We start from the raw sequence: 24,829 nt of genomic DNA, 5'->3' as shown, positions 1-24,829 counted from the left end.
CTTGAGCCATACAACCTGGTGTTTTCAAGAGAGGGATCTGGGGACTCAGTGTCAGGTTGACATCCTCCGCAGAAAATGCTTCATAACACCATCGATTATCTGATCACTGTTGCTGTTTTTGCAAGCTCGCTGTGCAGAAACCTATCTATATTACAATGGCTACAAACTAGAAGTACTTAACTGCCTGCGCCACCTACAACCTTGACATGAACGCAAGCATTTAAAACATGTCATGTTTGCTGCCTACAAATACAATTGTGTATGGTAAGCACGGGTAAACTATATTAGGCAGTTGCCCAAACTGTAACATTTAAATCTCTAGCTCTGGATGCATATTCCATTTTGAAAGGACATGCAAGCACAGTGGTGAATGGAAGCATGGAAACAGTAAGACTGAACTAAGTGCCGATTCAAAGCAAACAGTTAGTCAAGAACTAGTCAAAACAACAGAAGCTGAAAATCTCTATTTTTATGATTTAAAACAAATATTAAAAAGTATAAAGTCAGGCTGGTACAAAGTTGGAATAAATTCATTACAGGAGCATGGGTGCAGAGTATTGTTTCTGTAAGTGTGCTCAGAGTTAGAGAATAATGCCACAGCAATCAAATCCCTGCAATAGATCAGTCACAGTTTGCAATGAAAGGGGAAACATTCTCAGTAGACATCATCCATGGATCATTGCTGGTGCGGTCACACAACCAATGTTCAACTGCAAAGAACAAGTCATGTCAAACTTTCCTGCTTAAAAAAATGTTTATGTTAAGCTATGAAGGGAATTAGAATGTCTAATATTTTCAGGAAAGTAATAATCAAGATATTTTGAGATACATTAGCAGACTTGTCATGGGTAAACTTAATTCATTTAAAATAAATTGTTAAAATCATACTTTCTCCCAAGTAGTTATAAATCTGAGTGTTTTATCTCTCAACCGATGAACCCCCTTCACCAGCACTGGAACGGTACATTATTGACTTGCAGCTGCTGACCAGTAAACTAATATAAAACTTTGCTTTCCTCTCTCTTCCTAAAGCTGAAATTAGATTAAGTAAAAGTCAACACCACAGGTCGATATCGCTCTTCCACTTCTTCCTCTGCAAATCTCAACGTAGCATAGAGCATCGACATAGCAAGAGATATGTTCTGAGATAGTCACTGTGCAGTAAGTTCTACCATGCATGAAGCAGAAGGGGAATAGGGATGGTAGTGGGATGAACTGGAGGGAAGAAAAGGTTGGATAAATACAAGGGAGAAAATAAGAAAACATAGCAATAGAAACCAAACCACTGGAAGAATTCAGCATGCCAGGCAACATCAGAAGCTGCTCGAGTTCCCCAGCAGTTTATTCTTTGCTCCAGACTCCAGAATCTGCAATCTCTTGTGTCTCTGCCAGCATTTTGAAAGGGTAGGGGTAAGTAAATGGAGCATCAACAACAGCAATGGTCAGGCCCTACTGTGCCGTAGAATGCAGTGCAACAAGATGGCAAAGAACTGCATGCAGAATGTAAGGGCAAGGGCAGCAGCGACAAGGGAACGCAATCACATGCACGTTCCCTTCACGTTGTACATCATTCAGACCACATTTCCATTTCCTCATTGTTAGATCAAAAATTTCCACCTAATAGCTTTCAATAAATACTATCACAGTGCGAATGGGACCATTATGGAAAACAGCCCCACCCCACTTTCTCATGGACAATTATAGATGGGCATGAAATGGTATCCTTTCTTGCATTGTCCGCAAACCTTGTGGGATAATAAAAAGCTGCCACTGGGCTGCGAACAAATCACACTGGGCTCTTGCAATGATTCTAGAGACATGTCCTTTGTACAGGAAATACAACCAAATTACTTATTCTGACCACTTTTAAAGTACACTGGTGTTGTGCCACATTTCCAAATTACACTGTCCTTCCTCCGGGAATGCATATCAAAGAGTATTCGCGTCAGTCAGACTGGACAATAAGATACTAGGTGAAGGACAGCAGCATACACTCCCTATCCATTACAAAAATGGAGTACACAACAAAAAGAATATTGGCACTCTTTTCATTTCTTCACTGACCTGTTAGACATACAATAATTGCTAACCTGATTGCTGATTTGGGCTGAACACAGATCACAGAGACCTTGGGACTCTCTGGTCTCTGTCTTAACAATACAGCAAACCATTGCTCACCATTCAACGTAGTTTTGAATAGAGGAAAAAGCAAACCACTTGAAATGTTACAAAACTGTTATATCTTACTGCAGGTTACTGATATGTGCCGGCAAAGGGGGTATAAATAGTAAAACTAAAATTGTTGCAGGTACTGGAAATGCAAAGACTGGCATAATACTTACCACTGGTGTGCAAAAACAAAAGGTAAAAATATACTTGTAATAAATAAAGGAACATAACAGCGTTGTGTCAATAGTGACAGAATCCTGGAATACAATTGGAAAACACTGATGCAGAAGTGTAGGACCATTCTGGCCAAGGCTCGCGGTTACTGCATGTATCCTCTCGAAGCTGGAGAGAATGGAGTGGGTTTTGTGTGCTCAGAGTTTCAATGTTCATTCAGTCTTTGATTGGAGGATACATTCTCACAATCTCCGTGTCTCATTCTCCACTCAGCACCTATTTGGTATCTGTGTTTAAGAAAAAGAAGGTGTTTAGTTTTTGCCCAAACTTTGATCTAATGCAAAGTCATTAGCATGAAACATTAACTCTGTTTCTCCGTCCACATATACCACCTGAGCCGCTGAGTATTTCTAGATTATTTTTGTGTACATTTTACATTTCCTTAATTACTAACTTTATATTATTTAAAAAAAATACTTAGGCCTACCCTGCTTTATTCCAAAACACATTGTCATAGTTTTCAGCATGAAATTATACCCTTGTAAGCTTTTGCTCCCTATTACAATTCTTATTTTGCCATCTATCTTCTCATCTCAGGACTATGATTCCCTGTTATGTTAACCACATCATTAATATAATTAATATAGTGTACAAAATTATGAGGGGAGATGATATTGTGAATGCACAGAGTCTCTTACCCAGCGATGGGAATCAAAAACTAAAGGTCATATGTTTTAGGTGAGAGAGGCAAAATGTTATACGAATGTGAGGGGCAGCTTTTCACTCAGAGTATGGTGGGCATATGGAACAAGCTGACAGAGGAGGTCGTTGAGGCAGATACTATAACAGCATTTAAAAGACGCTTGGACAGATACATGGATAGGAAAGGTTTAGAGCAATATGGGCCAAATGCAAGACAAGCTTAAATGGGGCACCTTGGTCGGATTTGACAAGATGGGCTGAAGAGCTTGTTTCCATGCTGTCTCATTCAATGACTCTCTTTGATTCTAATAGCTGAAGCCTCATCATTGATCCCTGTAGGACACCAGAAATTACTTTCTTCCAGTTCGACTGTACACCTATTAATGTGCTGTCTGCGTTCAATTGTCTGACCAATCTTCTAAACGGGTCAGTGACTTGACTTCAATTCGATTGGCCTTAAACTTAAATTTCCTGTACGCAGAAACTTATTAGAGTATGTTCTGGAAAACAATTATGCTGTGAAAGGAAACCCCGTTTGAAGTAGGTAGTTTCTAATCAGCGCAGATTCCTCAAGTGCTCAGTCATTCTCTCCTTTATTATAGATTCCAATAAATTCCTTGCAACAGATGTTAGTCTATAGATATAGAATTTCCAGGTCTGCCCATTTTTATCTTCAGGGAATAATGTAATTATATTTGCAATTTTCCACTTCAAAGCAACAATTTTTGAGTTATTGAAGGAATCTGAAATGTTAAAAAATAGGGTAGCAGGAACCCATTTTCTAGATATGTTTTCTCATAAAATCCATCCAGTTCTTTAATATCCCCCAGTGAAGAAAATCCTTAACACTGAGTTATACCAAAATACAGTGATACTGCAATATCCTCTGTAATTCCCTTGGCCGGTCAAAGGATTTACAGAGGATATTAAATACTAACCTTGCTAGTGGTGCTAACGTCCCAGGAAATACAACAGTGAAAACCTTCAGTTGCAGAGAATGTTTAAATCTTTAATGCCAATTTCATGGAGTCACAAAGCAATACAGCATGGTCTTTTGGCGACTGAGCTATAGGCCAGCCATCAAACATCTATCTATACTATTCCTTTCTGCATCGGCAGTTTCTTGTGTCTCTAATCCAAAACTAATTCCATTTTTATTCTCCCCACTTCCCAGATTCTACCACTCTTCTGCAGACTACGGCCAATATGTAGTGGTGAATTAAATTACAACTTGTATGTCTTTGGGATGTGGGAGGACACTGGACCACCTGGAGGAAACCCACACAGTCACAGGGAGAATGTGCAAACTCCACACAGACAGCAGCTGAGGTCAAGATCAAACCTAGGTCACCGGAGCTGAGGGACAGCAGTTCTACTAACTCTGCTACACACTTTTCTGATCATGTTTCCCTGACAGCATTAATTTTAATGAATCCCTTTCCTTAATTTTTTTGTGGGTTTCTTGGAATATAAAGCCCAGTATCCTCTTCTGGTACGAAGAAGAATGACAGAAAACAAATTGTTCAAATGACGTGCAATTCATTTGTTTTTCTAAAAACAATGGTTTTCAGTAAAAAACAACGATCAATTTTGAATGTATCATCAAATCTATCTTTGTATTTATATTCCACTGCATAGTGCAGAGAAAAATAGGCATTTATGTTCTGGGGGACCAACATGAATATTGGCAAGGTGCTAGGAAAGCCTGTATCCTGGGAATGGTTTAAAAAGGTGATGCTCTAGTTCCAGTCATGAATTCTAACCCATAAAACATTGGTAGTGAATAGAAAATAAGTGTTGCACAAACTGTTTGCAAACAGGTGTAAGGACTTGCAATAAACTTGCCTACCCCACCCGGCCCAATTACTGCTGGTGATTACTTTGTGGCCCTGGTGAGCAGTTTATCATTACTATTCCAAATATCTCAGTTGGTATTGAAATTAAATTGCACACACCTTCATCCCAGCCTTCAGAGACTCCTGCCAGCTCATAATGCTTTTTCCGTAGTCCACCCAGACGCTCCCTCTCTTTCTGTAGCTGACTTTCCAGTTCTAGAACATGAACCTTCAAGGTAGGGATAAAAACATAAAGATATTACACATTTACACTTTTATTTCACCCTGTTATAGAGTCATACAGCGTGGAAATAGGCTCTTCAGCCCAAGTTCCCACACTGACCAACATGTCCCATCTACATTAGCCCCACCTGCCTGCATTTGGGCCTTATCCCTGTCCTATCCATGTACCTGTCAAAATGTTTCTAAAAGTTGTGATAGTACCTGCCTCAACTACCTCCTCCGGCAGCTCGTTCCATACACCCACTAACCATTCTTTGTGTTCTTGCAGAAGAACCTGTCTCAAAGTGAACTTTCAGCGACTTTACAGTTTTATAGTACAGATTAAAAACACAAATGAAGAGCATGAGAGGCTCACCAATCCCATTTTTTTCTTCAGATCGCTTGTTCAACCTCTCAAGGAAAAACTCATAGAGAACATTATTACCATTACAATGGTAATCAAGCAAAAACTCCTGAGCATGCGTCAATCTTGTTCTCTCCACTGACAGCAAAACAGCTTTTGACCTGACAGAGAACTAATTATTCATTCTTTGTCTGATTCTCATCATGGGGTACAGCTTCTGATAAGCTGCAAGCTGTGGCTTCCAACTATCTCATTTATTAAAGAACATATTAACTCTGATTGGAATGCAAGCTTAATGTTTATTCCCCTAAATTGTACCCCTGCTGGTGGACCATGCTACATGAACGATGCACTTAATTCAAGGGAACTGGAAGATATAATCAGCCAAACGCTTTGTCTTTTTCATCACTTCAAGAAACAATGGAAAAAAGCAGAGAGCCATGCAATGATAGTTTTACAATACCTGCGAATCCATTTCCTGTCGCTTGATTTGTGTCAGTGTCATGCTGGAGAAATCCATTGTATCTGGAACAAATCAATGAAAGTGGCAGAGCACGCATAAGGAAAAATAAAATCACCAACAGAATATACACAAGATATGGTTCCTCATCTGCAATTTATCTTCTGCTACTAACAGAAGTATTTTTTTGCTGGATATAGTTCTGTGGGCAGTAGGTATGGTCCAATAATTTGCCCAAAAGCTCTTCCTTCCTATCAGCCTACACATAGAAACTGCACCATGTGGCCCAAATGCTACATCCAAACAAACGTGGAAAACCCAACAGCTGATCTGAGGGAAGATAGACACAAAAAGCTGGAGTAACTCAGCGCGACAGGCAGCATTTCTGGAGAGAAGGAATGGGTGACGTTTCGGATCAAGACCCTTCCCCAGACTAGCATCTTCGGTTTAACTCAGCACCTGCAATTCCTTCCTGATCCTGACACAGCTGATCTGAGGGAGTATTGCACTGGCAAGGTGCTGTCCTTCAGAAGAAACCTTTTCTGCTTTCTCACTCGGTGCAAAACCCACATTGCATAATTTTGAAGAACAGGGAAGCTCTTTCAGTGTTCTGGCTAATATGTAATCGTCAACCATGAACATTAAGAAATGTCTGGCCACTAACTCATTACCATTTGTGAGCCCTTAAATTACATTTCTCAGCTAGAATTTTAAAATTATGACAATGAATGTAGACTGTATCATGTTGTTGAATTGAATTTAAATTAATAAAAATTTATTAGCCAAGTATGTATACGTACAGGGAATTTGCCTTGGTGCTTTGCTCACAAAAGGATAAAAACACCATATACAGCAGACTATTAAAAATAAAACATTATAATTTAAACATGTGAAAATAAAGTACATACAAGTAAAGGAGTAAAAAGAGGCTACAGACATTTGGCTGGTGAGTAGAGCTACTGCTCGTGGGAAAAAAAGCAGTTTTTATGTCTGGCTGTGGCAGCTTTGACAGTCCGGAGTCCCCTCCCAGAGGGAAGTACTTCAAAGAGTTTGTGGCCAGGGTGAGAGGGATCAGAAATGATCTTATCCGCTCGCTTCCTGGCCCTTGCAGTGTTCGGTTCGTCAATGGGGGAAAGGTTGCAGCCAACAACTTTCTCGGCTGATCGAACGATGCGCTGAAGCCTCCGGATGTCATGCTTGGTGGCTGAGCCAAACCAGACCATGATGGAGAAGATGAGGACAGACTCTATGATGGTAGTGTAAAACTGGACCATCATTGCCTGTGGCAGGTTGTATTTCCTCAGCTGCCAGGAAGTACATCCTCTGTTGGTACTTTTTGACTGTGGAGTCGATGGTGGCTTCCCATTTAAGATCCCTGGAGATTATGGTTCCGAGGAACTTAAATGACTCCATAATTGTGACTGTAGTGTTGTTGATGATGAATGGGGGGCAGGGAAGTCTGCTATTAATTCCACTGTCTTAAGAGCATTGAGCTCCAGGTTGGTGCGATGGCACCAGGACGCCAGATATGTCACTTTCTGTCTGTAGGCAGATATCCCCCAATCCTGGATCAGTCCAATAAGGGTTGTTTCATCCGCAAAATTAAAAACCTTGACAGAGGAGTCTGTGGAGGTGCAGTCGTTGGTGTAGAGAGAGTAAAGGGGAGATTACGCAGCCTTGCGGTGCTCCTATGCTGAGGGTCAGCGGATCAGAGATGTACTTTCCCAGCCTCACATGCTGCTTCCTGTGTGTCAGGAAGTTGGTGATCCGCTGACAGTGGGGTCAGGCACGGTCAGCTGGGAGAGTTTGGAGTGTAGTAGCTCTGGCACAATGGTGTTGAATGCAGAGCTAAAATCCACAAACAGAATCTTTGCATAGGTACCCCGGCGTCTAGGTGCTGGATGATGAAGTGCCCAAAGGGTTTGGGACATCTTGGGTTCATGAAAGGAATTAGATAATAAATTCAACCCTTTATAAAAAAGAATAATGCCATCAGATGCAGGAACACTGAATGATTTTCCACACCTTGGCCCAGGGATTGGAGACCAACTGAAGTCCACTTACAGTCATTCAGTCCCAACTACAGATAGAACCTGGAACCTTATGCCTTTTAAAGCACATCACTTTAAAAATCAAACGTGTTTGAAGCTATAAACCTTAAGTATCTGGTAATTTTTATGGTTAAATACTTATCCCCGGGAGCCGCCGAACAAACGGGATGCCGATAACTGGAGCGACGACCGACGACCAGAACGCCCCCCCGGTTGGCCCGACTCACCCCACAGGCCTCTCACGGCACTGCGGAGAAGCCGGGCGGCGAGGCCTGCCTGGGTCAAAGGAGCCTCAGCGGCGATGGGAGACTCGGCAGCGGCAGCGGGAGACTCGGCTGCAGCTTGAGCCTCGACAGCAACGGGAGCCTCGGCGGTGATGAGGCCTCAGCGACACGGGAGCCTCGGCGGCAGTGGGAGCCTCGGTAGCGGTGGAACGTATGAGGAGGGGGCGGGGAAGACAATGGGGTCCCGGCATGGAGGGACCCCCTTGAGGGACGGTGGGAGAACAAAGGGAGACCCTGGTGTGGGGGGAGGGGCGCACTCTTGTTTAGAATCCTCTGCCCAGGGGATAAGCCTGCGTTCATTTGTTTGTTCGTTCCGGTTCATTCCGGTGAAGGCGCTGTGCACATGGCAGCCAGTCAACAGTCGCTTGTCCTTTTCTTTTTTTCACTTTTAATTTCAAGTTTTTGTGTATCTTGTGTGTTGTGGCTGTCGGCAATTACAATTTGGAAGAGCTGGTCATAACAAAACACTTCTTCTAAGATTTTCAATCATCTTATTATTCTCCGGAAATGACCCAACTCCCATGACTGTTCGGTAACGGACATTCTGTGCATCCTACTCCATAAAGAACAAAAAGCCAACGGCCAATTATTCTGTTTCTGGTGATATTAAGGAGGCTCTGTTCATCAACATAACTTTTTCCAATCATATCCATATCTTTTAACATCCCATCTAAACCACATTTCTGGGAGATAAGGCCGCTGTTTTATCTTAACGGAAATGTTTCCAACCAAATAAAATATTGTGTGAAAATTTAAATCTAAATTACAGGTCAAGAATAGGAGGATGAATGAACAATCCTCTAAATCCAGACAAAGAGGAATGCTTTACAACGGTCACAAATGATAGCACTTGCAAACTCGACAAGAGCCTTTTCAGTATCGAAGTGAGGTAAAACGCTGATTGAAGGCCTTTCAGGAATGGTAGATTTCCTCCTCATATTACGTGGGAAAGATTGTTGCCAACTACATAACCATCGCTCAACATGAGGAAAGGGAAGTTGCTACATTAAAGATAACCAAGTGTCACAGGGTGGTACTTCCACCAACTTCCACTTGGTGACCATTTTGCTGCTACTATTTGAAATATTCAGTCATTCTGATGAATTATAAAAATTCATAAAATACTCCAAATGTTGCCAGAGATTGTTAAAATGATGTAATTTGTGACTTTTAACTATCAGTATTAAAATTTCCAGCTAAAAGTGTACAATTTGCCACAGACTCTGCTTTTCCAGGATGATTCCATTAGCATGCATCCCAATCCGCATCAATGAAAAGGCAACACACTCAAGAAACAGAACATTCTGGAAAAGCTCAACAAGTCAAGAAGCTGCTGCAGAGATAGAAACACACAAATAATTTAGGTCAAGGACCCTTGGTCAGAATACTGGTGAAGAACAAGTCGTTCCTCTGTTCCCCAGATTAGATAACTTTCCAATGTCCAACTTTTAATTGCCATTACTACTCGGGAATGTCAGAGTGAAAGAACTTACGTAGTCGCTGATAGTAAAAACAAATCTTCCAGTCGTTATTTCCAGTCCTTTATTGAAGTAGTAATACAGATAACAAGTGAATATATCTGATCCTCTTAATTCTTATACAAGCTGTACCTTTTCGTTCTTACTGTGTTGTGTGATAAGAACTATCGTCTCTTCAATCCCCCAGGCTAATCTGATCTGACCACTCCCTGTGGCTTCGCTAGCCTCCTCAGATGTAGACACGCCCATCTACGTATCAAAATCCCTCCCCCAAGCATACAAAAATGATACAGCTAGAAATATCCAAACAAAATACTAACAGTATCTCACTTAAGCATGAATGGCTCCTACAAGTGATTTGGAGGGCTAGTTATATTTCTATCCCCACAGATATTGCCAGATTTACTGAATATGTCCATGTTTCCAGTGTCTGCAGTATTTTGCTGTTAAGTTGTATAGAATGGATATATCCACCTCCCGCCACACATCCCACCATCCACCCCTTTATATTCATTCAGGTTCATACATAATGTCAAAAGTGATCTACCTTTCTCCTCAATCTGGAACTTTCCCGATTTGGTGGAAGCCACTACTTTGGCTGTGGCTTCGTTAACACCCTTGGACGCTTCCCGCAGCCTTCCAAGGTTACAGTTGTCTTTATCTGCTTTTACCTACAAAAGAAGGCGGCATGAGTATAAGTTTCTCAAGAGCAAGAGGGTAATCAGGGAAAGAGTGGGTCCCTCTCAGGAACAAAGGGATAATCTATGTGTGGAGGCAGGTGCAGTGCGCAGGTCCTAAATGAATAGCTCTCATCTGTATTCAACAAGGGGAAAGATGCAAAAGAGAGAGTTCAAGGAGGGGTATTGCGATCAACTGGATCATGCCAATATAGAGGTATTGTATGTCTCGAACATGGGTGAATAAACATGATGACTTACCTTGGAGGCAGCAACCAGTTGTGCTGTACTGGCTGCAATCTCATGAGAACACACCATTAACTCTTCAAACTTCCCCTTTCCCTGGACAACCAAGTCTGCAGCATCCCTGAATAGACACATGGAAGAAAGCTAGTTAGGCTCCAGACCATCCATCAAATCTCAACACTGCTAAATAAATTAGAGTAAGAATATAATTTACTAACACAAGCTCTATACTGAGATTTACGAGAAGGTTGCCAGGACTTGACAGTCTGAGCTATAGGGAGAGGTTGGGCAGGCTAGGACTATATTCCTTGGGGTGCAAGAGGCTGAGAGGTGATCTTATAGAGGTGTAAAGATCATGAAAGGAGTAGATAGAGTGAATGCATAGAATCTCTTCCCCAGAGTAGGGGAATCAAGAACTAGAGGACATTGGTTAAATGTGAGAGGGGAAAGATTTAACAGGAACTCGAGTGGCAACATTTTCCACATGGAGGGTTGTGGGTGCATGGAACAAGAGGAGGTAGTTGAGGCTAGTACTCCAACAATATTTAAAAGACATTTGGACAGGCACATGGATTGAAAAGATTTAGAGGGATAATGGCCAAACGCGGGCCGCTGAGACTAGTGTAGTGTGGCATATTAGTTGGTATGGGCAGTTGGGCCGAAGAGCTTGTTTGTGTGATATAGGACTATAACTCTATATTAAGTAGACATGCATCTATGAAAACGACACCAAGGACTTAATCAGTAAATACACGTCCCAAAGTTGAATCACATCAGCTATAAAATACATTATTGCCCAATAAAACCTCTTCTCATGCATATTAACTCCAGACTTTGATGGCCTGTATTATATAGTCAACCGATGGGTCCACAGCTGACCTCTATCTGCCCACAAACATCAAGTGTTCACTGTGGGGTGGATTTCCACTTTCCTGACAGTTTGTTTCAGCTAGGTCTCGGGATCTGTGGCATACAGTGACCATGATGTCAAGGTTAGCTATGTATCCAGTCACATTAAGGAGTTATGAACCTTTGCATAATGGAAAAAAAACACACAATTTCTAGCTAATTAGACGTAGCCCAAAAGTTTCAAATCGAAGCTACAAACAGCTGACTGTGGAGGAGTATTGATTCACTGACAGTAACTTCAGGATTTCTCAATTAAACTGTACATGTGGAAATCCCAAAACTCCTGTCTGGTCCACAATACAATGATAAAGCATGATGACCGTTACACTGCCAATAAATAGCCATATTTCAGGCAATCACATACTCAATAACTTGATAATATCGATTGAACGTGTATCACTACTATCAGCTTCATTTTTTGTTCTGTGATATGACCTAATGCTTTGAAATCACAAGATGTTGAGTGGTGTGGGCTGAATCACCTGCAACTCATTAGGAGGAGATGGACACCCCTGTCCCCTGTCTCCATCAATGGTGTGGATGTGCACTTTACCAAGGAGTACAAATACCTTGGAGTGTACCTGGACAGCAAACTGGACTGGCCCAGGAACGCTGAGTCACTGTACCAGAAGGGACAGAGCTGGCTGTACTTTTTGAGAAGGCTCCGCTCCTTCAATGTCTGCAGTAAAATGCAGTAAAATACCACTAATCAGTGGTAGCCAGTGCCATCTTCTTCGCTGCCGTGTTCCAGCAGGGCGAAGGATCAAGAAACTCATCAGGAAGGCTGGCTCGGTCTTGGGGGCAGAGTTGGATTCATGCAAGGTGGTCTTGGAGGGGACGATGCTCCTCAAACTGCAGAGCATCTTGGACAATACAGCTCACTCCCTCCATGACACACTGGTCAACTTGAGGAGTACCTTCAGCAACAGACTGGTTCGACCAAGATGCAGTACACAACACCATGGGAGACCCTTCTTCCCTGTGGCTATCAAACTGCACAACTTCTCCCCCTTCCGTCAAGGTGTAGACCGACTCCATTTCTCTCCCCCCCCCCAATCTGTGCACATCCCCGACCCTTCCCACTCGTCACTTTAAATTCATGTATCTTGTGTTTTATGACTGTTGGCAGATCAATTTCCCTCCTGGGATAAGTAAAGTTCTATCGTTTCGCATGTAAACTACTGATTCCATGCGCTTGCTTAGTTCACATCTCTTTATTTCCTTTTCCTTCTGACTATTCTACTTCTATTCTATTCTACTGACAGAGCTTCTGCGCCACAGCTTTATTCTTACAACTATTTACTCTAATTTTAACTATAAAATGTTTTTCTTGCTGTGTCCTATTTTACTTGCATTTAATGTTTGTTGTATATTTGTTGGCCCCTTAACTATTTGATCCTATCTCACGCTTCTATAATTTTAAACACCTCCGTTAAATGATTGTATGATGTTCTACTTTAATGAAAATGTAGTGCGAGTTTTCTTCCTTCGTGGCACATAAGGCAGCATCATAGTAAATCTGCTTTAAACTTTATTAACACAGCATTCAGTCATTCTGTCATATAGTGATGAGCCCAAAACTGGCTTGGTTAAGCTTTGTACTGATTAACCACTGCATCACTGCAACCACTGCACTGATTAACCAAGGGTACAGAGAAGATTTACAAGGAAGTTGCCAGCAGGGCTAGAGGGTCTGAGCTATAGGGAGAGATTGAGCAGGCTGGGACTCTATTCCTTGGAGCGCAGAGGGATGAGGGGTGATCTTATTGAGGTGTATAAAATCATGAGAGGAATAGATCAGGTAGATTCACAGTCTCTTCCCCAGAGTAGGTGAATCGAGGACCAGAAGACATAGGTTTAAGGTGAAGGGGAATAGATTTAATAGGAATCTGAGAGATAACCTTTTCATACAAAGGGTGGTGAGTGTATGGAACAAGCTGTCAGAGGAGGTAGTTGAAGCAGGAACTATCCTATGGATTTAAGAAACAGTTAGAGGTACATGGATAGGACAGGTTGGAGGGATATGGATCAAACGCAGGCAGGTGGGACTAGTGGAGCTGGGACATGTTGGTCAGTGTGGGTAAGTTGCGCTGAATGGGCCTGTTTCCACACTGTATCACTCTATCTATCTCAAATCTTAGATTCTATATAAACCTAATATTTCATTACATTTGTTGTGGCCTTACTTACATGAGCTGCTTTGTTTAATCTATCATTCTCCTTTTCCACATCAACAAACATATTCAGTGCACATTTTTATCTTGAAAATAAATGAATGAATGACACAGATATCAAAGCTTTGCCCATCCACCACTGCAACATCCTTGGTCCTTTGAAAAAGTTATCAACCTTCCTCTTTTCTTACAAATGTGTGGAGCACACCGATAGCCCAATGTCTCTATCTTAATGAACATCCCCAGTTCCAGAAACTGCTGTCACTTGCAATCTTCTGAGAAACTGCCTGCAACTTTGATGCTATCTTTCCTCCTTTTAATATGGATTACATGTCAGCAGATACGATTTGGTCTTGCTATCATGTTCGGCACAGATATTGAGGGCTGAAGAGTCTGTTCTTATGCTGTACTGTACTGCTCTTTGCTTAATCTGAAAACAAGAACAGTATTTGTAGCAGTGTAACTGTTTCGGACAGAACTGCAGATGCTGGTTTAAATCGAAGTTCGAAAACAAAATGCTGAAGTAACTCAGCGGGACAGGCAGCATCTCTGGAGAGGAATGGGTGACGTTTCGGGTAGAGACCCTTCTTCAGTCCCGCTGAGCTATTCCAGCATTTTGTGTCTACCGCAGGGTAACTGTTGTAGGATTCCTCTTTAAATTCTCAGTCTTTTCCAGTGAAAATTGTCACTTCATGGAACGTCTACACCAGAGGCAAGGACTAGGAGGAACTCAGCAATGGTGCCAGATTTTTAAACTCATTAATCATCAGACAAATTAAGACTAAGTTTACAATAATAGTTTGCGTATTACAGTAGATGTAGACACAAAAATCTGTTATGAGAATACTGATATTTCAAACTGTAGATTTATAATTGTAGGGGAGCAAATAACTGTGACCTGGCTTCTCCTGTCCAGCACCTAATCACGCTGTACTCCATTCTCTTGTGGATATTTGGAATTGCACAAATATCTGATCTCCTAAATATCCACATTTCTTGCCTCCATGGACATCTGGCATTAGTTTTGGACTGTGTCTGGAAGGCAGCAGAGGGAATGCTTACTCAATGAAAAGAAGGTAGCTAAGATAAAGGAAAGTTAAATGGGGAAATAGAAAAGCTAGCTGTGTTGAAAGAAAATAAGTGATCTGATTTGGATGGGGTGAATCGTAAGGCAGAGAGCGTGTTACAAACTTCCAATCCTCCTGAAGTGCCCTTTCATAAAGAGTGATAACAAAACACCCACCACTAATTATAGATCAGTCTGTTTAACCTCAATGATGGTGAAGTTCTTAGAGTCTGTAATCAGGGAAAGAATTAAAAGGCACTTAGAGAGGTCTTGATTATAAAGAAAGCCTGCACAGATATATTAAAGAAAACTTGCATTTGACTAACCTGATTTAATTTTCTGATGAGGTAAGAGAGATGGTCAATCAAGGTAATGCAGTAGATGTCATTTATTTAGATTTTCAGAAAGCACTTGACGAAGTCCCACATAAAAAGCTGGTTAGTCAAACTGTGGCACATGGAGTAAAAGGGTCAGTGCCAGAGTGGATAAAGAACTGGCTTAATGATAGAAATCAGAGGGTGGAAAACAGTTGTTTTTCAGACTGGAATATGAAAGACAGTGATGTTCCCCATTTTTTTTTTGGATAAATTGTCAATGATGAGGCATGAGCAGCAGGGCAAGATTTTGAAATGACACAAAAATGGGAGATGAGGTAGACAGTAAGGAGAATCGTGATATACTGCAGCAACACAGGCAGAATGTGTAGACAATTTAGCTGGCGAAATTTAATGCAGAGATGTGTGAAATGATCCATTTTGGTAAAAAAGAATGAAGAACAACATTGTGGATGAAACGGCATTTTCTAATTTATATGGATGAGAGATATTTATGTTTGTGAAACTTTATAGCTAGTGGAACACATTGAGAATGTATTTGGTAAAGTCCATGGGATCTAAAGCTTCATAAACAGAGGCTTGGAGTGCAAAAGCAGTGTCATTATATTAAAGCTTTGTAACATTGGTTAGCCCGCAAATAGAGTACCCCACGTGTAATTGTGGCCATCAAACGTTAGGAAAGGTGAAAGTTTGAGAGAGGTTGAGGAAAACATTCACAACAATAGTTCCAGGCATGAAGGATTTTAGCCACAATGTCTGACCAGAGAAACTGGATTGTTGAACTCAGAGCAAAGGAGGTTGAAAAATGCTTTGACAAAAATGTAGAAGATTGGATTCATTAAAGAAATGTAGCGAACGACTAATCCCATTAGAGCACAGCTCAATAAGCGAAGACAGATTTACAGAGATTAGCATAAGGCATGGAATGATATGAAGAAATTAGCTTTTAAAAATGTAGAACATGGTTATGACCTAGAAACTGCTGCTCTGTAAGGGTGATAAAGCCCATCAGGGTTCATAAAGGGAACTGAATAGAAAGTCAAGGGAAAATTATTTTCAGGTCAACAAGGAAAGATTGGAATAATGAAACTAACTAAATCGTACTATGTGGATCCGATGTGCCAAATGGAATTCTCCTATGCTTTAACAATCCCGTTTCTCGGAAAATAATTCATGTATTTTAGTGGAATATTCAAACCTATTGAGGTAGCCAAATGCTAAATACTTAAACTCACATTGGATCTGTGTTAACCAGATATGATTGCAACTGTGATCCAGATTCAACAGCACACCTGCACATGTGACAAAGTACATAGGTGACTGAGAAATGTAATAATACTTACACCAATACAGTGGCTCCCCAGCCTACAGCCTTTGATGCAGAGATGAGGCCTTCAGTCCATCGGGAGTTCTTGGCGTAAAACTCTTTCTGGGACGCTGCCCCCTGTTAACAAGAAGCACAAATTTCTCATGGCATTTTCTCTCAACTTTCCCATCCTGTGCTGAAGGTTCAAACATCTTGCTAGATGTTCTGGATCAATTATCTCATCCAAATGCCCATCCTCCATGCACCAGTGGCAAAAGGAAATGGAAATCCAGACTCATACAAATCACCTCAACATCAGTGCAGCGGAGGAATCTGTTTTGGGACCTTTGCCTGAATCACAAATGATCAGAAGAGTGGCTTTCTGATAATTTGCTGAGGATAATATAGTATGACCTTGCAAAGAGGGCTAAATATATTCCCTGCAGTATTTTCTTGACCTTGTGCCATCAGCTCATTGGACAAAATGGTAAAAGCAACTTCATGGAATTTTAGCTGGTTTATACATAAGTAGTCTTGCAAGTCTTTGCCACTGTTGCTATTACGTTGCCCCTGAAAATGTATTGATGACAAACCTATTTTAATAGCAGGGAGCACCATTATATACCGCCATTAACAGTAAAGTTCCTTCATACTTCACATGCGAGTAATCAGACAAAAATTGAAGACTAAGCACAAGACAATGATAATAGATGACTGAATGCTTGGATTAATGAAGGCTTTAAGATATTTAAATTGGGAAGAAATTGCAGAGCTCAAGGCTCAGGCATTGTAAGGAGCAGCACAGTGGGTGCAGTCAGCAGTGAGGCATGCACAAGAGGCTAGAAATTAAGTTCAGTTATGTTTTAATGTATATTATCAATAAGTTGTCTAGCAACTTAACAAGTGACATCTTATAATTGAAAAATTCTATGCTTTCAACAAGAGGAGCAACGCATTAGTGCCTCACAGTTCCAATGACTCATATCTACGTGGAGTTTGTGCATTCGCTTCATAACCTTGTGGATTTTTTCCCACATAATTGATCACTGTAATTTGCGCCTAGTGTGTGTGTGCGCATGGTAATATCTGGGTTAATGAGAATGTGGGGAAAATAAAACGTGCTTGACATGAATAGGCGATTGATGGTTGCGTGGACTCAGGAAGCCGAAGGGTTTGCTTTGGTGTCACATGACTCTATTAGCAAGTTTTACAAGGCTCTTACCCTTCCACTCTCCACTATGTCTCTCTGTAGATCCTTCGATGACAGAACCAACACTTTGATAGTATGCATCAAGCCTGTGCAAGATTCAAGGATCCTACAAGAAAGAATGAAGTTGACACAAACAAACTTGAGGATGGAAATATGATTTAAAGTAGTCCATTATAATTCTGGTCAAAAGGAAGAAAAGAGCAGTGAACCAATCAATTTTATGTTTTGAACCAATGGCCATTACACTAAGAGGAAATGGATCCATGCACAAAACAGCTGCAAAAGACTGACGGCTGGCTGGATCATACCACGGGAAGATTCAAAGCCTATAAGCTAATTAAATTACTTCAAAAAAAGTTAAACGTAAAACAAAATAAACAAGTACTGCTATTCCCACCTCAGATCTAAAGGTGGTGTGAAAATGGTCCAATTTCACAGATTCATACTGCCATCAGAAAATACTATTGAAGATCATGGCAGAGAGGTTCATTTGAGACATCCATAATCAGGTGGGCATTTAAGTTGCTGAACAGGGATAAGTTGTGATTACACGGGAGATGGCTGACATTTCTTCTCAGAGTCCCAAACAACTGCTTTTCCCATTGAAGAATGCAAGGCCCTTTGAGCCAGAAACTTGATATTGAAACTGTACACAATGGGCAACAGTCCCAATTTGATGTAGGCTGATGCAATTACCTCGCATTCACCTCCAGCTTTGCACCCGTGTCTCCTGCCCTTGACTTGTTCAGCATTTCCTGGATACAAGATTTTAAATGGAAAATAAAACAGTTTTAATCATTGACAGCTTTGCAATCCAACAACTAAATGTCATCCTATTGAATTGGTCAGAATTTTAACGGCGAAGAAATAGAATACTGTATCATGTCAAACTACTCTTGCACTGCGACTTGGAAGAAAGTGCAGCTTCGACAAATGTAACCGTTTGAAAGATACAGTGTTTCAGGTAAGATGTGTTTCAACTGTGTTGGAGGGTCAAGAGGAAGACATGAGCAGTAGGGGGTATTTTACTTAAAATTGAAAAATTCACTGTTAATACCTTGGGATTGTGCTGATCTTCCAGTTTGCGTTGGCCTCACTCTAGCAATGGAGGAGGCCTAGGTCAGAAAGTTATTATGGGAATGGGAAGGGCAGTTAACGTGGTTAGCAACTGGCAGCTCCAGGAAGCCTTAGCGGATAGAGTGCAGTGTAATGACTGTCAAGTCTGAGAAGGACAAATAAGGCACAGAAGACCGACAAATGATAGAATACCCGCATTATACAGATGGAGAGTGCATGCACAAACAGGTGAAGTTGGAAGATGGATATATCAAGTGGTTAAGGCAGCATGAGAGATGTTTTATTTTAATGATCAAGGTATAGAATAAAAGAGAAAAAAGGTCATGCTAAAACAGTGTAAGGCACCAGTTAGACTACCGTTGGAATACTATAAACATTTCCATATTATACGATGGTGCTAGAGAAAGTACAGAGGAGATTAATGAGAACATTTCCACAGCTGGATAATTCAATCAATGAGGAAAGATTCACTGGGCTGGGTTTGTTTGCTTTGGAACGGAGGAGGACATGGAAAGATTTATAGGTGTTATATAAAAGCACAGGTCCACTGGTTAAGCTGAACAGCAATAATCCATTTCCCTTAGAAAGTGGTCAATAGAGGTAAAGATTAATATAAGCAATAAGATAATCAGGAAACTGAGGAATTTTATTTCACCTGAAGTGCGACAGAAGGCTGGAATTCACTGCCTGATAGGACAGTTGGGAGAGAAATCCTCATCACTTTTAAAAGGTATCTGGATAAACACATTCGGGGAACTGGGTATCTGAGTGCATGATTCACAGTAGACTATATGCAGGTACATTCATTAAGAAATCTCATGGAATGTCATCATAAGAGTTAATTTGCAAGTTGAATTGGTAGTAAGGATAGTAAATGCAATGTTAGCATTTATTTTGAGAGCACTGGAAAATAAATAAACAGGGATGTAATGCCGAGGGTTTGCATTTGTAGTATTGTGAGCAGTTTTGGGACCCATATCTGAGGAAGGATGTGCTGGCGTTGCAGAGGATCCAGAACAGGTTTATGAGAATGATCCTGGGATGATTGGGTCGAGTCCCTTCTTCAGACTGAAGAAGGGTATCGACCCGAAACGTCACCCATTCCTTCTCTCCAGAGATGCTGCCTGAGTTACTCCAGCTTTTTATGTATTTCTTCGGTTTATACCAGCATCTGCAGTTCCTTCTTACACATAACATGTGATGAGCATTTGACGGCGCTGGGCCTGTACTTGCTGGAGTTTAGAAAGATGAGGGGAGACCTCATTGAAGCTTACGAATAGTGAAAGGCCTGGAGAGAGTGGATGTGGAGAGGATGTTTCCACGAGTGGGAAGAGTCTAGGACCAGAGGGCACAGTCTTAGAATAAAAGGATGTGCCTTTCGAAAGGAGATGAGGAGGAATTTATTTAGTTGGAGGGTGATTAATCTGTGAACTTCATTACCACAGATGGCTGTGGAGGCTAAGTCATTGGGTATTTTAAAGGCGGAGATTGACAGATATTTGATTAGTAAGGGTGTAAAGAGTTATGGGGAAGAAGGCAGGAGAATGGATTGAGAGGAAAAAATGGATCAGTCGTGAATGAATGGCGGAGTGGCCTCAATGGGCCAAATGGCCTAACACTGCTCCTATGACATGAACATATGTCGTCAGGGGAATTAAATATGTATGAAAGTTTTGCTTCAGTTACACAGGATGTGATGTGACCACATATGTAATACCCTGTATGGCATTGGTCTTCTTATTTAAATAAGATGGTAAAGCTTTGGAAGCAGTCCAGAAAGATTAGTAGATTAAAACATGGAATGGACTGTTTGCCATGTAAGGAAAGGTTGGACAGGCTAGTCTTGTACCTTGTAATTTAACAGTGATACATGATTAATTGAAAGATACAACATGGAAATAGTCCCTTTGGCCCACTGATTCCAAGCCGACCATCGATCACCCATTCACACTCGTTTTACCTTATCCCACTTTCTTATCTTCTCTCTACAAACTACTAGGGGCGATTTACAGAGGTCAAATAACCTATAAACCACCACATCTTTGGGGTGTGGGGGGGGGAACCAGAGCCCCAGAGGAAAGCCACGAGGTTACAGGGCGAACCTGCAAACTCTACACAGTCAGCACCCGAGGTCAGGATCGAATCAGGGTCGCTGGCGTTGTGAGGCAGCAGCTCTACCAGCTGTGCCACTGTGCCCTCCTTCGGCATGACTTGACTGATACAAGGTTCTGTTGTCTTGATATGGTGGAAATGGAAGGAATGTTTCCTCGTAGGACAATCTGAACTCGAGATTAGTTTAAAATTATGGAGCTGTCCCTTTTAGCTGACCCTACGGACGACAGATGGCACAATGGGCTAAGTGTTCGGCTGGCAACCGGTAGGTAGCTGGTTCGAATCCCGCTTGGAGTGCATACTGTCGTTGTGTCCTTGGGCCAGACACTTCACCCACCTTTGCCTGTGTGTGTCCTTGGGCAAGACACTTCACCCACCTTTGCCTGTGTGTGTGGATGTAATTATGTGAAGCACTTTGGGGTCAATGCAAGTTGACTAAAAATGTGCTATATAAATAAAGAAATTTAAATTTAATTTGAGACAGAGCTGAGGCTAATTGTTTTCACTGAATATTGTGAATCATTTGAACACTCTTCCGCAAAGTCCAGTGAAAGATGAATCTTTGAAGATCTCTAAGGCGGTAGTAGATAAATTCTTGTTAAGCAGGGGATGAAAGGTTTTCAAGGGTAGATATCGCAATCATATCATCCATGATCTTATTAAATGGTGGAAGGTGCTTGAGGAGTCAAGGGGGCTCCTCCTGCACACAATTTATAGGTTTGTACATGTGATTGCCATTACCTATTTTTGATATGGTTGAGCAACGTTTTTTTGTTTCCTCTGGGTATGTGAGTACTCAGGAAAATGGCAATAAAGATATACTATACTATACTATACCTACATAGGTACTGACAGAGCTGGGAAGGAGGGCTTAATCCAAATAGCTTATTTTGACAGGTCGAAGACTCAATGGACCAAATTCTTCCCTTTGCTGCTGCAAATTACTGAGATTCTAAGGTTATGCCCACTGAGAGATCGCATCTCAATTTTCTAAACTCTAGGAAACATATCCTTTTTACACATTCTTTTCTCACAAACAGACGTATATCCGAAAAATTGATCTTGCCTTTGGGCAAGTATACTCTTCATGTTCAACTATATCCTCTCCTCCAGAAATCCGCTCTCGGCGTAACCGAAAACCTTTGTACCATTTTTGTGTTCTAGCTAGTGAAATGAGCACAGATACTGAACCAAATCACCTCTATCCTCGCAGTAGCTGCCTCTACAGCTGCTGATGTGGAACACATCTCCTGCTCCACAAGGTCACCCAGTTCTTTTTGTTTGATGTCTCTTCCTTTAGGCCTCAGTTCCTAAAATGAACGTATATACAACAGTCAGTCGCGTAACAAGGGAGAGAGAATTCATAGCAAACTCAGTCAATATGGAATTTCATAAGCTGCACAAATAGTGGTATTTGATAGAGATATGTTTTATCTTAAATGTTGGTGTTACACATTGACAAGACATCCCAGCCCCAGGTCTTGAACTGTGTTACTTCAGCTGATCGCAGGTGGAGAACCAGTGTAGGTAACTCAGGGTGGATTCAGCAACCTTCCCGCAGATTAGGTTGGCTCAATCTGCTCCCAGCTTCGTCCAAAGTTTTTCCAAACTTGCAGGAACAGACTCAGCTTCTTACCTCTGCGATGGCGTTTATCTGGTTCAGACTCTCTCTCACTTTTGTGCAATCTGCAATGCTCAGTGTTGTAGAGTCCTTCAAATTGGAGAAGTAGGAGAGCACGTCACTGCCACACCGCTTACACGCATCCAACAGGTCTAAAAAATTGAAAACAGAACCAATGTAACGTCTGAGCAGAATGGTATGACCAAGATCATGAATGCAAAACACCGTGGCCAACTGGTTTATTCCAAGTTTTCTCCTTATTTGCTCAGTTTAGACTAAATGCACAGTTCTTCTTTAAACTTCTAAGTTATGGAACAAAAAATGATCAGCCTGACTCATAAAGACCAGCTGATCAGACGAATGAACTCCAGTTGTAGAACAAAAAACTACAGATGTTGATTTGCAAAAAAAAAGTGCTGGAGAAACTTAGCGGGTCAGCCAGCATCTCTGCATGACATGGAGCGGCGACACTTCAGGTCGGGATCCTTCTTCAGACTTTCCTAGTCTGAAGAAAGGGCCCATTCCAAAACATCACCTATCCATGTTCTCCAGAGATGCTGCCTGACCCGCTGAGTTACTCCAGGGCTGTATGTTTCTTAAAGCTCAGCTATGATTCCCTTGTGGCTAAACAGTCAACACCCTCGCCCAAGACTCAGATCTAAGATAAGGTGCTTGGGAGTGCAGCACCTATTTAACTATCCACAATATTGCACCAAAAATTCAGAACACCAGGAATAAACACAAGATATAAAAATCAAAGAAGATCCTCAGTACACCTAAATCTTTTTTTTTTTTTAAAGATGCCCTTTATTGACAATTTATCACTGCTTTTTTTTGAAGAAAGAGCAGAAAATTCCAAGATCTACTTGCACCTAAAACACCATTTAACAGTCAGACAATTCAAATCAACCTTGATTGAGGAGGAAATGATTAGAGGAAAAATAAGGTTCAATCCCAAGTTCTGGTTGAACTTGAACTGAGCTGACATTGCTGCTATTCTGGGAATGATGTGCACTCAGGTTTGAATCATTGATGACTGAAAGGGTGATTCTGCAAACATACTGCCATGTGGATAGAATATCAAAATCAATTTGGATGAAATATCTCTCCCAACCAATAACCCCATCCCAAGTAAGACTATGTTCTGAAGGATGCAAAGTGCTGGAGCAACTCGGCAGATCAGGCAGCATCTCTGAAGAACATGGATAGGTGACGTTGCGAGTCGGGATGCTTCTTTGGACTCATGCTCAATACTTCAAGACTATGTTCTGGATCCCTCAAAGATTCATTAAACTACTTTAGTGAAATTATCTATGTCCAATTATTTACTTGCTGAAATTATGAAATTATTTCCAAATTACCCATATTTTCTGGGGAAGCTCATGACAAGAAATTAGGAAATGTAGAAAAGATCGATACAGTGGGAAAACTGATTATGTCAGACAAATTCCACTGATTTACTGTGCAATCAAAATATCTAGATATTTCTTAATCACCACCATTCATTCCAAATCACATGCAAGAACCCACCATCTCTAGGCCAACAAATGAGACAATAGTGGCTCTTCGTTTGAAAATTTGCAAGGAAGTTGGCAAGAACAAAGTATTCCACATTAAGCAACTCACTCGCAGACAGTAGACGGACAGCATTACTCACTGTCTGTTGCCAGGCCTTCCTTGGGTTACGAATGCCCGATTAATGGGCATTCTTATGTACAAACTATCTCCCATAATATTATTAAATTCAAAACTCTGACATACATACCCAAGTTTCTTCCTCGTTCTTTTCTCTCCTTCCATTTATAGTCATTGTTCTTTCTTATCATAGAATCACAGAGTCCGAAACATGCAACATAAAAAAGGACCTTCGGCCGAACTCGTCCCTGCTAGTCCATTTGCCCACATTTGGCCCAGATCCCCCTAAATATTTCCTATCCCTAAACCTGTCTTAATGTTTTATGTACCTGCCTCAACCACTTCCTCTGGCAGCTGGTTCCATATACATTCCATATAACATTACCAACTGTCCGCAGACAATGGGTTAAGAACATGACTGCCATCTGAAGCCAATGGGTTAAAAGCTTTGCTGACCGTCAGCAGACATTGGATTTATAACACTGCCATCTGCAGACAAAAGACTTTACTTACTATCCGCCTGCTCCATTGGAACCATATGGGATGTGGCGCTACCTTGAACAATGGTGTCACTCATCAAATGGGTAAAGAGGGTCACTGACTGCAGCAGAGAGCTAGCGTCTGAAAAATAAATAAATATTTGAGAATTTAAAAACAGCGCAGTTGTGCAAAATATTAGATACAACTTGCATGATGTACAATGAGTCACTGTTTTTATTATA

At 41.3% G+C, this 24,829-nt stretch overlaps 1 protein-coding gene across 3 annotated transcripts in view; it reads right to left on the bottom strand.

The window, feature by feature from the left end:
• Positions 1 to 450: 450 nt before the first annotated feature.
• hip1 (huntingtin interacting protein 1) overlaps positions 451 to 24,829 on the bottom strand; it is a 205,782-nt gene continuing 181,403 nt past the window's right edge. For all 3 annotated transcript variants that reach the window (XM_033046044.1, XM_033046043.1, XM_033046045.1), the window contains exons 21-31: positions 24,621 to 24,728; positions 22,488 to 22,624; positions 22,051 to 22,161; positions 18,359 to 18,417; positions 17,675 to 17,768; positions 16,490 to 16,590; positions 10,678 to 10,783; positions 10,287 to 10,410; positions 5,930 to 5,991; positions 5,001 to 5,109; positions 451 to 2,630 (exon numbers count right to left, since the gene is read on the bottom strand). In XM_033046044.1, coding sequence (XP_032901935.1) covers positions 2,620 to 2,630; positions 5,001 to 5,109; positions 5,930 to 5,991; positions 10,287 to 10,410; positions 10,678 to 10,783; positions 16,490 to 16,590; positions 17,675 to 17,768; positions 18,359 to 18,417; positions 22,051 to 22,161; positions 22,488 to 22,624; positions 24,621 to 24,728 — 1,022 coding nt within the window. In that variant the 3' untranslated portion in view covers positions 451 to 2,619. The remainder of the gene's footprint in view (positions 2,631 to 5,000; positions 5,110 to 5,929; positions 5,992 to 10,286; positions 10,411 to 10,677; positions 10,784 to 16,489; positions 16,591 to 17,674; positions 17,769 to 18,358; positions 18,418 to 22,050; positions 22,162 to 22,487; positions 22,625 to 24,620; positions 24,729 to 24,829) is intronic.

This window comes from Amblyraja radiata, chromosome 28 (genome assembly GCF_010909765.2).
Source record: "Amblyraja radiata isolate CabotCenter1 chromosome 28, sAmbRad1.1.pri, whole genome shotgun sequence".
Classification (NCBI taxonomy): Eukaryota; Metazoa; Chordata; class Chondrichthyes; order Rajiformes; family Rajidae; genus Amblyraja; species Amblyraja radiata.
The sequence above is the reverse complement of the archived record's forward strand: the minus strand, read 5'-3'. Positions and strand labels throughout refer to the sequence as shown.